Below are 14,172 nucleotides of genomic sequence, written 5' to 3' on the forward strand. Positions count from 1 at the left end.
GGTATTAGAGAAGGAAGAGAGTCCCAGGTTTGCTCTATATAGGGTCGTATTTTGGGCTGCCCCCCCCCCACTCTATTGTAATATCTGCCTCTCTTGGCCCCCTCTCCTCCTCCGCCCCCGCCACCACCCACCCCCCCTCCCTCCCTCCCCCCCCCCCTGCCCCCCCACCGCCTCCCCCCCCCCCACCCCCCCCCCCCCGCCCCACCCGCCCCCCCCCCCCCCCCCCACCCCCCACCCCCCCGCTAGCTTCTGCCCCCCACCCCCCCCCCCCCGCCCCCCCCCCCACTCTATGTGTAATATCTGCCTCTTCTTGGCACACCCCCCCCCCCGCCCCCCCACCCCCCACTCTATTGTAATATCTGCCTCTCTGCCCCAACCCCCTCCCCCCCCACTCTATTAGTAATATCTGCCTCTCTGCCCCTCCCCCCCCCCCCCACTCTCATTGGTAATATCTGCTCTCTCTACCACCCCCCCCCCCACACCCCCCCCCCCCCCACTCTCATTTTTTTTTATATCTGCCTCTCTGCCCACCCCCCCCCCACTCTATTTTTGTTAATATCTGCTCTCTCCCCCCCCCCCCCCCCCCCACGCCGCCCCCGCCCCCCCCACCCCCCACCCCCGCCCCTGCCCCCCCCCCCCCCCCCCCCCCCACCCCGCCCTCGCCCCCCTCACCCACCCCCCCCAACACCCCTCCCCCCCACCCCCCCCCCCCCCTCCCCCACCCACCCCCCCCCCACATCTATTTAATATCTGCCCTTCTCTGCCCCCCCCCCCCCCACTCAATTGTAATATCTGCTCTTCTCTTGCCCCCCCACTCTATGTGTAATCTCTTTCTCTTCTCGCCCCCCCCCCTCCTGTAGTAATATCTGCCTCCTCTGCCCCCCCCACACTCTATTTGTAAAATATCTTCTGTCTCTCTGCCCGCCCCCCCCACTCTATTTTGTAAATATTCTGCCTCTCTTGCCCCCCCCACCTCTATGTAATATTCGCTCTCTCTGCCCCCCCCCCCCCCACTCTATTGTAAATAAATCTGCCTCCTGCCCCCCCCACTCTATTTAGTAATATTCTGACCTCTTCTGCCCCCCACTCTATTGTAATATCTGCCTTCTCTGGGGGCTGGCCCCCCCCACTCTATATGAATAATCTTGCCTCTCTGCCCGCCCACTCTATTTATATGTAATATTCTGCCTCTCTGCCCCCCCCACTCTATTGTAATTCTGACCTCTCTGCCCCCCCCCCCCTCCCCCCCCCCCACTCTATTGTAATATCTGCCTCTTCTGCCCCCCCCACATTCTATATGTAATATTCTGCCTCTCTGCCCCCCCCCCCACTCTATTTCTAATATTCTGCCTCTCTGGCCCCCCCCCTCTCATGAATATCTGCCTCTCTGCCCCCCCCCCCCCACTCCTATTGTAATATCTGTCTCTCTGCCCCCCCCACTCTATTGTAAATATCTAGGCCTCTCTGCCCCCCCCCCCCCCACTCTATTTTTAAGTATCTGCCGCTCTTCTGCCCCCCACTCCTATTGCTAATATCTCCTCTCTGCCCCCCGCCCCCCCACTTCTATTGTAATATCGCCTCTCTGCCCACCCCACCTATTATGTAATATCTGCCTCTCTTGCCCTCCCCACTCTATTGTAATATCTGCCTCTCTGCCCCCCTCTACTATTGTATATCTGCCTCTCTGCCCCCCCCCACTCTATTGTAATAATCTGCCTCTCTCTGCCCCCCCCACTCTATTGTTAATATCTGCCTCTCTGCCCCCCCCCACCCGCCACCCCCCCCACCCCCACCCCCCCCCACTCTATTTAATATCTGCCTCCTTGCCCCCACTTCCTATTGTAATTATTCTGCCTCTCTGCCCCTCCCCCCCACCTCTATTTTAATATCTGCCTCTCTTGCCCCACCCACTCTATTTTTGTAATATCTGCCTCTCTGCCCCCCCACTCTATTGTAATATCTGCCTCATCTGCCCCCCCACTCATTTTAAATATCTTGCCTTTCTCTGCCCCCCACTCTATTGTAATATACTGCCTCTCTGCCCCCCCCCCCCCACTCTATTTTAATATCTGCCTCTCTGCCCCCCCACTCTATTTGTTAATATCTGTCTCTCTGCCCCCCCCACTCTATTGAATATCTGCCTCTCTGCCCCCCCCACTCTATTGTAATATCTGTCTTCATCTGCCCCCCCACTCTATTGTAATATCTGTCGCCTCTCTGCCCCCCCACCTCTATTTTGTAATATCTGCCTCTCTCCCCCCCCCCCACTCTAATTTTAATATCTGCCTCTTCTGGCCCCCCCACTCTATTGAAATATTCTGCCTCTCTTGCCCCCCCCCCCACTCTATTTTAATATCTGCCTCTCTGCCCCCCCACTCTATGTAATATCTGCCTCTCTGCTCCCCCCCCACTCTATTTGTAATATCTGTCTCCTTGCCCCCCCCCCACTCTATATTTAATATCTGCCTCTCTGCCCCCCCACTCTAATTTTAATATCTGCCTCTCTGCCCCCTCCCACTCTATTGTAATATCTGCCTCTCTGCCCCCCCCCCCCACTCTATTTTAATATCTGCCTCTCTGCCCCCCACTCTATTGTAATATCTGTCTCTCTGCCCCCCCACTCTATTGTAATATCTGCCTCTCTGCCCCCCCCCACTCTATTAATATCTGTCTCTCTGCCCCCACTCTATTGTAATATCTGCCTCTCTGCCCCCCACTCTATTGTAATATCTGTCTCTCTGCCCCCCCACTCTATTGTAATATCTGCCTCTCTGCCCCCCACTCTATTGTAATATCTGCCTCTCTTTGCCCCCCCACTCTATTGTAATATCTGCCTCTCTGCCCCCCCCACTCTATTGTAATATCTGTCTCTCTGCCCCCCACCTATTTTAATATCTGCCTCTCTGCCCCCCACTCTATTGTAATATCTGCCTCTCTTGGCCCCCCCACTCTATTGTAATATCTGCCTCTCTGCCCCCCCCACTCTATTGTAATATCTGCCTCTCTGCCCCCCCCACTCTATTGTAATATCTGCCTCTCTTGCCCCCCCACTCTATTGTAATATCTGCCTCTCTGCCCCCCCCACTCTATTGTAATATCTGCCTCTCTGCCCCCCCCACTCTATTGTAATATCTGCCTCTCTGCCCCCCCACTCTATTGTAATATATCTGCCTCTCTGCCCCCCCCACTATTGTAATATCTGCCTCTCTTGCCCCCCCCACTCTATTGTAATATCTGCCTCTCTGCCCCCCCCCCACTCTATTGTAATATCTGCCTCTCTGATGCCCCCCCCACTCTATTGTAATATCTGCCTCTCTGGCCCCCCCCCCACTCTATTGTAATATCTGCCTCTCTGCATCTTTTGCCCCTCCCCCACTCTATTGTATATTGCCTCTCTGCCCCCCCCACTCTATTGTAATCTGCCTCTCTGCCCCCCACTCTATTGTAATTTCTGCCTCTCTGGCCCCCCCCCTCCCCCCCCGACTCTATTGTAATTTCTGCCTCTCTGCCCCCCCCCACTCTATTGTAATATCTGCCTCTCTGCCCCCCCACTCTATTGTAATATTCTGCCTCTCTGACCCCCACTCTATTGTAATATCTGCCTCTCTGCCCCCCCCCTCTATTATAATATCTGCCTCTCTGCCCCCCCCTCCCACTCTATTGTAATATCTTGCCTCTCTGCCCCCCCCCACTCTATTGTAATATCTGCCTCTCTGCCCCCCCCCCCCCACTCTATTGTAATATCTGCCTCTCTGCCCCCCCCCTCTATTATAATATCTGCCTCTCTGCCCCCCCCCCCCCACTCTATTGTAATATCTGCCTCTCTGCCCCCCCCCCTCTATTATAATATCTGCCTCTCTGCCCCCCCCCACTCTATTGTAATATCTGCCTCTCTGCCCCCCCACTCTATTGTAATTTCTGCCTCTCTGCCCCCCCCACTCTATTGTAATATCTGCCTCTCTGCCCCCCCCCCACTCTATTGTAATATCTGCCCTCTCTGCCCCCCCCACTCTATTGTAATATCTGCCTCTCTGCCCCCCCACTCTATTGTAATATCTGCCTCTCTGCCCCCTCCCACTCTATTGTAATGTCTGCCTCTCTGCCCCCCCACTCTATTGTAATATCTGCCTCTCTGCCCCCCCACTCTATTGTAATATCTGCCTCTCTGCCCCCCCACTCTATTGTAATCTCTTTCTCTCTGCCCCCCCACTCTATTGTAATTTCTGCCTCTCTGCCCCCCCACTCTATTGTAATATCTGCCTCTCTGCCCCCCCCCCACACTATTGTAATTTCTGCCTCTCTGCCCCCCACTCTATTGTAATATCTGCCTCTCTGCCCCCCCCCACTCTATTGTAATATCTGCCTCTCTGCCCCCCCCCTCTATTATAATATCTGCCTCTCTGCCCCCCCCCCCACTCTATTGTAATTTCTGCCTCTCTGCCCCCCCCACTCTATTGTAATATCTGCCTCTCTGCCCCCCCACTCTATTGTAATATCTGCCTCTCTGCCCCCCCCCCACACTATTGTAATATCTGCCTCTCTGCCCCCCCCCCCCCACTCTATTGTAATATCTGCCTCTCTGCCCCCCACTCTATTGTAATATCTGCCTCTCTGCCCCCCCCCCCACTCTATTGTAATATCTGCCTCTCTGCCCCCCCCACTCTATTGTAATATCTGCCTCTCTGCCCCCCCCCCACTCTATTGTAATATCTGCCTCTCTGCCCCCCCCCCCACTCTATTGTAATATCTGCCTCTCTGACCCCCACTCTATTGTAATATCTGCCTCTCTGCCCCCCCCCTCTATTATAATATCTGCCTCTCTGCCCCCCCCCCACTCTATTGTAATATCTGCCTCTCTGCCCCCCCCCTCTATTATAATATCTGCCTCTCTGCCCCACCCACTCTATTGTAATATATGCCTCTCTGCCCCCCCCCCACTCTATTGTAATATATGCCTCTCTGCCCCCCCCACTCTATTGTAATATCTGGCCACTCTGCCCCCCCACTCTATTGTAATATCTGCCTCTCTGCCCCCCCCCCACTCTATTGTAATATCTGCCTCTCTGCCCCCCCACTCTATTGTAATATCTGCCTCTCTGCCCCCCCCCCACTCTATTGTAATATCTGCCTCTCTGCCCCCCCCACTCTATTGTAATTTCTGCCTCTCTGCCCCCCCACTCTATTGTAATTTCTGCCTCTCTGCCCCCCCACTCTATTGTAATTTCTGCCTCTCTGCCCCCCCCCACTCTATTGTAATATCTGCCTCTCTGCCCCCCCACTCTATTGTAATATCTGCCTCTCTGCCCCCCCCCCACTCTATTGTAATATCTGCCTCTCTGCCCCCCCACTCTATTGTAATATCTGCCTCTCTGCCCCCCCACTCTATTGTAATATCTGCCTCTCTGCCCCCCACTCTATTGTAATATCTGCCTCTCTGCCCCCCCCCCACTCTATTGTAATATCTGCCTCTCTGCCCCCCCCCCCCACTCTATTGTAATATCTGCCTCTCTGACCCCCACTCTATTGTAATATCTGCCTCTCTGCCCCCCCCCCCTCTATTATAATATCTGCCTCTCTGCCCCCCCCCCACTCTATTGTAATATCTGCCTCTCTGCCCCCCCCCCACTCTATTGTAATATCTGCCCCGACTATTATAATTTCTCCATAAGGAACAATCTCCTCTCAGTCTCTGGAACCCTGGGGAATTATCTAATGATATTGTCTGGTCCTGCCCTAAAGAGCATCAATTGGTCCTTTAGCCCCAGATACATCACACACAGGGAGGGGCAATGGTTTCCGACCCCCCAGACCCCCCTACCCACCCAAACAGCAGGTTCCCTGAAGGCTGGAGAAGATTTCATTGCAGAGTTTAGAACAAATTCAGAAATTGTTTGTATCGCTAAATGTGCTCCCCAGCCCCACCTAGGGGTAGAGATGAGAACAGCATTTCTAAACCTTCCTACATATCTTAGGGAGGAAATTTTAGGGGTTCGTTACCCCAACATTGTACATAGAGTATTTGATTATGGACTGGACTCAGGTACCGCAGGAGCTGCATGGTTGGAAATTCCATAGTTACAGTAAATGTTCTACTTAGGGGAGATTGCTGCTCTTGGAGAGATCCTATGGGAGGGCGACTATTGGGGACAAATAGCAAATAAAGTGGAATTGGGATGAAATATTTACTATCAAACTCCAGCTGTCTAGAACAGGTTTGGAATAAGCGCGACTGTCTCTTTAAAGATGGAATTGGAGCTATAAAGGGGCTAATTGCGACGCCCATTTTTTATAAGCCACGCCCCTTGCCATACGCCCTTAGAACTAAAACGAATTGAATTGTGTCATGTGTCCCGTGTGGTTCCCAAAAAGGACAAAAACATTAGTCACTATGGTGACTACAAGGTCTCTACCAATCGCTGAGTAGAACCAGAACCACAACCCACTAACAAACGCAGGGGGCCCATTCGCTGGAGGCAAATACTGATTCAACAGCTGGAATTGTCCCCTGATTCATAGCCATGAGGGGGTTCTTTCAGTACCAGCACCATTACCATTTGGACTATCAACAGAACCAGCAATCTGTCAGCGCCCCATGGAGCAGCCCCTTTAGGGAATGGATCACATGGTTTGTTTTGTTGCAGAGCAAATGGCCCTGTTGGATAAGGTGCTATCAAAATCCAATCTGGGGGTGCGAGTAAAATTGTCTAAGTGCCACTTTCTCCAAGAGCTTGTGGGTCCAAAATCCAAACTGGGGGTGCGAGTAAAATTGTCTAAGTGCCACTTTCTCCAAGAGCTTGTGGGTCCAAAATCCAATATGGGGGTGCGAGTAAAATCGTCTAAGTGCCACTTTCTCCAAGAGCTTGTGGGTCCAAAATCCAAACTGGGGGTGCAAGTAAAATTGTCTAAGTGCCACTTTCTCCAAGAGCTTGTGGGTCCAAAATCCAATATGGGGGTGCGAGTAAAATCGTCTAAGTGCCACTTTCTCCAAGAGCTTGTGGGTCCAAAATCCAATCTGGGGGTGCGAGTAAAATCGTCTAAGTGCCACTTTCTCCAAGAGCTTGTGGGTCCAAAATCCAATCTGGGGGTGCGAGTAAAATTGTCTAAGTGCCACTTTCTCCAAGAGCTTGTGGGTCCAAAATCCAAACTGGGGGTGCGAGTAAAATTGTCTAAGTGCCACTTTCTCCAAGAGCTTGTGGGTCCAAAATCCAATATGGGGGTGCGAGTAAAATCGTCTAAGTGCCACTTTCTCCAAGAGCTTGTGGGTCCAAAATCCAATCTGGGGGTGCGAGTAAAATCGTCTAAGTGCCACTTTCTCTAAGAGCTTGTGGGTCCAAAATCCAATATGGGGGTGCGAGTAAAATCGTCTAAGTGCCACTTTCTCCAAGAGCTTGTGGGTCCAAAATCCAATCTGGGGGTGCGAGTAAAATCGTCTAAGTGCCACTTTCTCCAAGAGCTTGTGGGTCCTTAGTACTTAGGTCTTCACCCAACAAAACCCAAGTTACCTGCTATTATTAATGCCCCGTCACCTTCAATAGAGTCTGAACTGCGCTCTTCCCAGGCTCGGACTGGGCCGCCGGGACACCGGGAAAATACCCAATGGGCCCCGACCCTGGGAAGAGCGCAGTTCAGACTCATTTGAAGGTGAGGGTGTATTAATAATAGCAGGTAACTTGGGTTTTGTTGGGTGAAGACCCAAGTACTAAGGACCCTACAAGCTGTTGGAGAAAGTGGCACTTAGACGATTTTACTCGCACCCCCAGATTGGATTTTGGACCCACAAGCTGTTGAAGAAAGTGGCAGATATGCGTGTTCAGGACAGGGGCCCCTGCTGGGTGGGGGGTCAGGGGTGCGCGGTGGGGCCCCTGCGGGGGGCGTGGCCAGAGGAGGCACCTTGGGTGGTGCGGGGCCCCTGGGGAACCCCCCAGTCCAACCCTGGCTCTTCCTCAGGATCACTAAATTGCTATGGACGGTTTCTTCCCAATCTGTCCCCATTGCTGCAGCTCCTACATGAACTCCTGCAACTCCCTGCTCATTCCTGGCCGTCTCATTCGCTCCTCTCAGAGCCTCCATCTTTTTCCCACACCCACTGCGCTCTCTCGGCTTAACCCTTTCTACCTCGCTGCTCCTTCCCTCTGAGATTCCATCCCTGAATTTCTCCATAAGGAACAATCTCCTCTCAGTCTCTGGAACACTAGGGAATTATCTAATGATATTGTCTAGTCCTGCCCTAAAGAGCATCAATGGGACCTTCAGCCCCAGATACATCACACACAGGGAGGGGCAATGGTTTCCGACCCCCCAGACCCCCCTACCCACCCAAACAGCAGGTTTCCCTGAAGGCTGGAGAAGATTTCATTGCAGAGTTTAGAACAAATTCAGAAACTGTTTGTATCGCTAAATGTGCTCCCCGAATGGACTTGGTCATCTGAGTGAGGCTGCAAAGACCGACCAACTGCAATTGGCTCACACCCCGTGGCCCTAGTGAGCCACTAAAAGCGTTTATGTTTCTTTAGCCCAGCAGGTGGCGCTGGCGAGCAAGTCATCAGACTTTATGACGGATAGACAAGCACCAATAGTCTCTTGGCTGCACGGAGAATACAAGAGGATGGGGGAAGACTTAACGGAGATTTCAGGGCTTTAACTATAAAATCTAAACCTTTCTTAACCCCCATCCTATTTAATTTCATTTTCATTTTTTGGTGTTACTTTTCCTTTAAACGTCAGTAGCCTGATTACTCAATCAGTGTCTGTAGCTTAATAAGCAAGTAAGTGGATATGTGGGCTGAACTGGTTAATAACAGAGCAGAAGGGATCCCTATGCCAAGTCTTACTCACAGGGCTCTAGATTTCCCCCACTAGGTGGCGGTGTAGCAGAGGGGGACAGGAAAGCACTGGCTGGGTGCCATGGGGCTGTGGCTGCAGGGGTGGGAGAGTCCATGTGAGGGAGGGGGGTGCTACACGGAGTTATGAAAATAAAATAAAGAAATAGGGGCAGGAGAGAACGTCCCCCTAAAGCAGCGTGCAGGGGCAATAGATTATTGTGGTTATAAGTGGTTTGTGAGCCTTGCCCGGCTCGTTGGCGACTGTACCAAGACATACACTGGCATCAAAAGGAATGTAGAGCCCACCCAGATGGGTAAAAACATTGCCTATTGGGTAGACATGAGAATGGCCCCCTTGACTGGCACACTAACTAATGAGTTCTGTATAAACAAACCCTAAGCTGCAGCCGTTGAGATAAGGAGCAGCTGACCGCAGAGAGGGCCAATCAGTGGCTTCGGCAGCTTCCGCTCTGCAAACAGTGACTTATTTAGTGCAATAAATACCATAAAACTCAGTATCCGGGTAACTTACAGATCTCTCCCAAACCCAGCCGAGCCCCCATTAACTCCCTGTCTGCCGGGCACAGAGTGGCACAGACTGGCACATTGTTCAGCTGCACTGGGCTCCGAACAGCGGGAGAGGGTGGGGGAGGGGCACAGATTACTCAGAGGCATCATGGGTACCGGGAGTTTTGTAAATAAAACTGTTTGTCTCCTCAACAGAACTGGCAACTACTGGCAGCTAAGTGGCACCTTAACCTGGGAAGTACCTCTCATAGCAGCCAGGGGGCGCCCCCTTCTATAGTGCAAAGGGTATTTATAAGGGGTAACAGGGGGCCCCCCTTCTATAGGGCAAAGGGTATTTATACAGGGTAACAGGGGGGCCCCGCTTCTATTGGGCAAAGGGTATTTATACAGGGTAACAGGGGCAAAGGGTATTTATATGGGGTAAGAGGGGCATCTCCCTTCTATAGTGCAAAGGGTATTTATACAGGGTAACAGGGGGGCCCCCTTCTATAGGGCAAAGGGTATTTATACAGGGTAACAGGGGCAAAGGGTATTTATATGGGGTAAGAAGCGCATCTCCCTTCTACAGGGCAAAGGGTATTTATACAGGGTAACAGGGGCAAAGGGTATTTATAAGGGGTAACAGGGGGCACCTCCCTTCTATAGTGCAAAGGGTATTTATACAGGGTAACAGGGGGTGTCTCCCTTCTATTGGGCAAAGGGTATTTATACAGGGTAACAGGGGCAAAGGGTATTTATATGGGGTAAGAGGGGCATCTCCCTTCTACAGGGCAAAGGGTATTTATACAGGGTAACAGGGGCAAAGGGTACCTATATGGGGTAAGAGGGTAAAGGGGGGTTCTGTACCCTGTGCTATATCCAGCGTATCTGCAGGCAGGGGGTTCACAGGCTCCGCAGTTGGGGGTTACATAATGGCTCTGTTGGCTCCGTATGGGGGAGCAGAAGAGGGGGAGCCGTTTGGGGTGGGGCCCCTGAGTAGGAGACGCTGCTTTCCTGCGCTGGGAAAGAGTTAAGCCTGAGGGGAGGGAGGTGCCAGGGAGGTGCCATTATGCCAGCCCCAGAGTGGCGCGGGGCAGGTAATGAGGCTGTGCCACGCACAGGGGTACCCCCCAGCACCAATGGGAGGGGCAGAGCCATCGCCCTTTATAAGCCGCCCCCTCCCTCTTACTGGGCATTTCCTCAGCTTCTTCATAACGTCCCTTCCCTGTCTGTGTAAGTAGCTGCTACTTCTGCTCTCTAATCCTGTCTGTCTGAGCCTGGCACTCTGTCTGTCTGAGCCTGGCACTCTGTCTGTCTGTCTGAGCCTGGCACTCTGTCTGTCTGAGCCTGGCACTCTGTCTGTCTGTCTGAGCCTGGCACTCTGTCTGTCTGAGCCTGGCACTCTGTCTAATCCCAGCAGCCAGTCTGTCTAAGTTTGGCACTCTGTCTAATCCCAGCAGCCAGTCTGTCTAAGTTTGGCACTCTGTCTAATCCCAGCAGTCTGTTTGTCTGAGCCTGGCAGTCTCTATATCTGGTCCTGACACTCTCTATCTGAGCTTTGTTTGTCTCTGTATTTCTCTCCAAACCTGATATTCTGTCTCTCTCTGAGCCTGGCATTCTCTAAAACAGGGACTCTGTCTATGCCTGGTCTTGGCACTCCTTCTCTGTCGCAACTTAGTACTCTCTCTGTCTACTGCTGGCACTCTGCCTTTGTTTGAGCCTGGCATTCTCTCTGTTTCAGAATGACATTCTCTCTGTTAGAGACTGGCATTCTCTCTGTTTGAGCCTGGCATTCTCTCTGTTTGAGCCTGGCATTCTCTCTGTTTGAGCCTGGCATTCTCTCTGTTTGAACCTGGCATTCTCTCTGTTTGGGCCTGGCATTCTCTCTGTTTGAGACTGGCATTCTCTCTGTTTGAGACTGGCATTCTCTCTGTTTGAGACTGGCATTCTCTCTGTTTGAGCCTGGTATTCTCTCTGTTTGAGCCTGGCATTCTCTCTGTTTGAGACTGGCATTCTCTCTGTTTGAGACTGGCATTCTCTCTGTTTGAGACTGGCATTCTCTCTGTTTGAGACTGGCATTCTCTCTGTTTGAGCCTGGCATTCTCTCTGTTTGAGACTGGCATTCTCTCTGTTTGAGACTGGCATTCTCTCTGTTTGAGACTGGCATTCTCTCTGTTTGAGCCTGGCATTCTCTCTGTTTGAGCCTGGTATTCTCTCTATTTGAGCCTGGCATTCTCTCTGTTTGAGCCTGGCATTCTCTCTGTTTGGGCCTGGCATTCTCTCTGTTTGAGCCTGGCATTCTCTCTGTTTGAGCCTGGCATTCTCTCTGTTTGAGCCTGGCATTCTCTCTGTTTGAGCCTGGCATTTTCTCTGTTTGGGCCTGGCATTCTCTCTGTTTGAGCCTGGCATTCTCTCTGTTTGAGCCTGGCATTCTCTCTGTTTGAGCCTGGCATTCTCTCTGTTTGAGCCTGGTATTCTCTCTGTTTGAGCCTGGCATTCTCTCTGTTTGAGCCTGGCATTCTCTCTGTTTGGGCCTGGCATTCTCTCTGTTTGAGACTGGCATTCTCTCTGTTTGAGACTGGCATTCTCTCTGTTTGAGCCTGGCATTCTCTCTGTTTGAGCCTGGTATTTTCTCTGTTTGAGCCTGGCATTCTCTCTATTTGAGCCTGGCATTCTCTCTGTTTGAGACTGGCATTCTCTCTGTTTGAGCCTGGCATTCTCTCTGTTTGAGCCTGGCATTCTCTCTGAGCCTGGCATTCTTTCTGTTTGAGCCTGGCATTCTCTCTGTTTGAGCCTGGCATTCTCTCTGTTTGAGACTGGCATTCTCAAGAGGGGTTTAGGGTTGGGGGATATATGGGTAAGAGAGGGGCTTAGGGTTGGGGGATATATGGGTAAGTGAGGCCACAACACTACAGGGTCCCAAAGCCTCAGGTTGTACCAACATGACACTAACAGACCCCCCTTTCCTTCCCAGTGAGCCATGGCCAGTTGCCCTAAATCCACTCTCGAAAAATCTATCTGCGATCTGGTCGAAACTTTCAGAAGATACGCGGGCGCAGACGGTGTCCTAGACCCCAATGAGCTGAGAAACATGGCCATGAAGGAATTCCCCACTCTGTGTGTAAGTACATTGGCCCCTAAACCCCGGAGCCCCCCCCCATTCTGTAGTGCACATGTGACTAGGGGTGCAGAGCGCGGTGTGGGGGGTGCAGAGCGCGGTGTGGGGGGGTGTAGGCCAGACCTGACCTTAAGTAAATGACCAATATTGAGGAACTTACCTGTAAAACAATTATAGGGACCTTATATGTGCTGTTATTCATGGAGAGCTCAAGGCTAAATCTGGGGGCCCTAGCGAGTGGGGTATTTACCCTTGAACCTGCACTGGGGTATCAGTACCTCGGGGGTCTGATTTTTCTACACCTTGGGGGGCATCACACTGGGGGTACAGTTGGTTCTCGTTGATCCTTCCCCTGACGCGGCGTCTCTTGCTCCCCAACAGGAGAGTGACCAGAAGGACAGCATTATGAAGGACGTGTTCCAGCAGATGGACATGGACAACGACAACAAGGTCTCCTTCAAGGAATTTGCCCTTTTCTACTGTTTCATCTCCATCTCTCTGGCCGATCTGATGTATAAGTGCAAGTAGCTCTGTTATTGTATTGTGTGAAATGTCAATAAACATCACTTCCCACCTTCCTGGGGATCCTTTGCTTTCCCTTTATTCCTGGGTCTCCCCCAGAAGTGCACGACTTTATTCCCTACCAAGAGAGGGGAAATGAGTGATTCATTGGGGGTGGGGAGGAAAGGGGATCTCACCATCAGCATAGGAAGGGGTTCCTTACTGTAAGGGCAGTCAGGTTATGGGGTTCCCTACCCAGAGAGGGGGAATGAGTGATACATTGGGGGTGGGGAGGAAAGGAGATCTCACCATCAGCATAGGAAGGGGTTCCTTACTGTAAGGGCAGTCAGGTTATGGGATTCCCTACCAAGAGAGGGGAAATGAGTGATTCATTGGGGGTGGGGAGGAAAGGGGATCTCACCATCAGCATAGGAAGGGGTTCCTTACTGTAAGGGCAGTCAGGTTATGGGGTTCCCTACCCAGAGAGGGGGAATGAGTGATACATTGGGGGTGGGGAGGAAAGGAGATCTCACCATCAGCATAGGAAGGGGTTCCTTACTGTAAGGGCAGTCAGGTTATGGGATTCCCTACCAAGAGAGGAAGAATGAGTGATACATTGGGGGTGGGGAGGAAAGGGGATCTCACCATCAGCATAGGATGGGGTTCCTTACTGTAAGGGCAGTCAGGTTATGGGGTTCCCTACCAAGAGAGGGGGAATGAGTGATACATTGGGGGTGGGGAGGAAAGGGGATCTCACCATCAGCATAGGAATAATAATTTAGCTTGCAGGGAGGTAGAATATAATTAGTGTCAATGTGTATATAGTAAGACTATATTTAGCTTGGCCAGCAGGGGGCAGCAGCCCATAAGGTTGGCCTGTAGGCAGGATTCCCCATGAGGAGCCTATATAAAGAAGTGCTTTGGCCTAAGAACATCTACAGGAGAGACAGACAATACTGAGCCTGACTAAGAGACTGTTATCAGCTCACTCTAGAAACAAGAGACAGTCAGGGTATCCAGAGATGACAGCCTGTGTCCCAACGAGGAGTATTTAGGGGAGAGAGACAGTGTGTAGACAGCTGAGAGAGAACCTGGTGGAGCTGTGGTGAGACGGCTGGAGATAAGGACATAGATTGTTTGTGGGCACACCAGAGAAATGGGGGAGAGCTGGATGCCCCCCCACCCAGCATATCCTTATAATAGAGCTGAGGGGTGACTTCTAGT

At 52.0% G+C, this 14,172-nt stretch overlaps 1 protein-coding gene across 1 annotated transcript; it reads left to right on the top strand.

Annotated features, from left to right (window-relative positions):
* Window positions 1–10,454: 10,454 nt before the first annotated feature.
* On the top strand, window positions 10,455–13,025 carry LOC100494786 (protein S100-G). The gene is made up of 3 exons (XM_002942677.5): window positions 10,455–10,562; window positions 12,304–12,450; window positions 12,829–13,025. Exons 2-3 carry the CDS (start codon window positions 12,310–12,312, stop codon window positions 12,973–12,975), a joined length of 288 nt encoding a protein of 95 aa, XP_002942723.1. The 5' UTR covers window positions 10,455–10,562; window positions 12,304–12,309; the 3' UTR covers window positions 12,976–13,025.
* Window positions 13,026–14,172: the final 1,147 nt, after the last annotated feature.

This window comes from Xenopus tropicalis, chromosome 8 (genome assembly GCF_000004195.4).
Source record: "Xenopus tropicalis strain Nigerian chromosome 8, UCB_Xtro_10.0, whole genome shotgun sequence".
In the NCBI taxonomy this organism is placed as follows: Eukaryota; Metazoa; Chordata; class Amphibia; order Anura; family Pipidae; genus Xenopus; species Xenopus tropicalis.

Excerpts from the sequence above, each read along its gene's own strand:
- LOC100494786 (XM_002942677.5), top strand. The coding sequence starts at position 12,310 with ATGGCCAGTTGCCCTAAATCCACTCTCGAAAAATCTATCTGCGATCTG. Across the intron at positions 12,451-12,828 it reads AGGAATTCCCCACTCTGTGT|GAGAGTGACCAGAAGGACAG; the intron begins GTAAGTACATTG and ends GCTCCCCAACAG.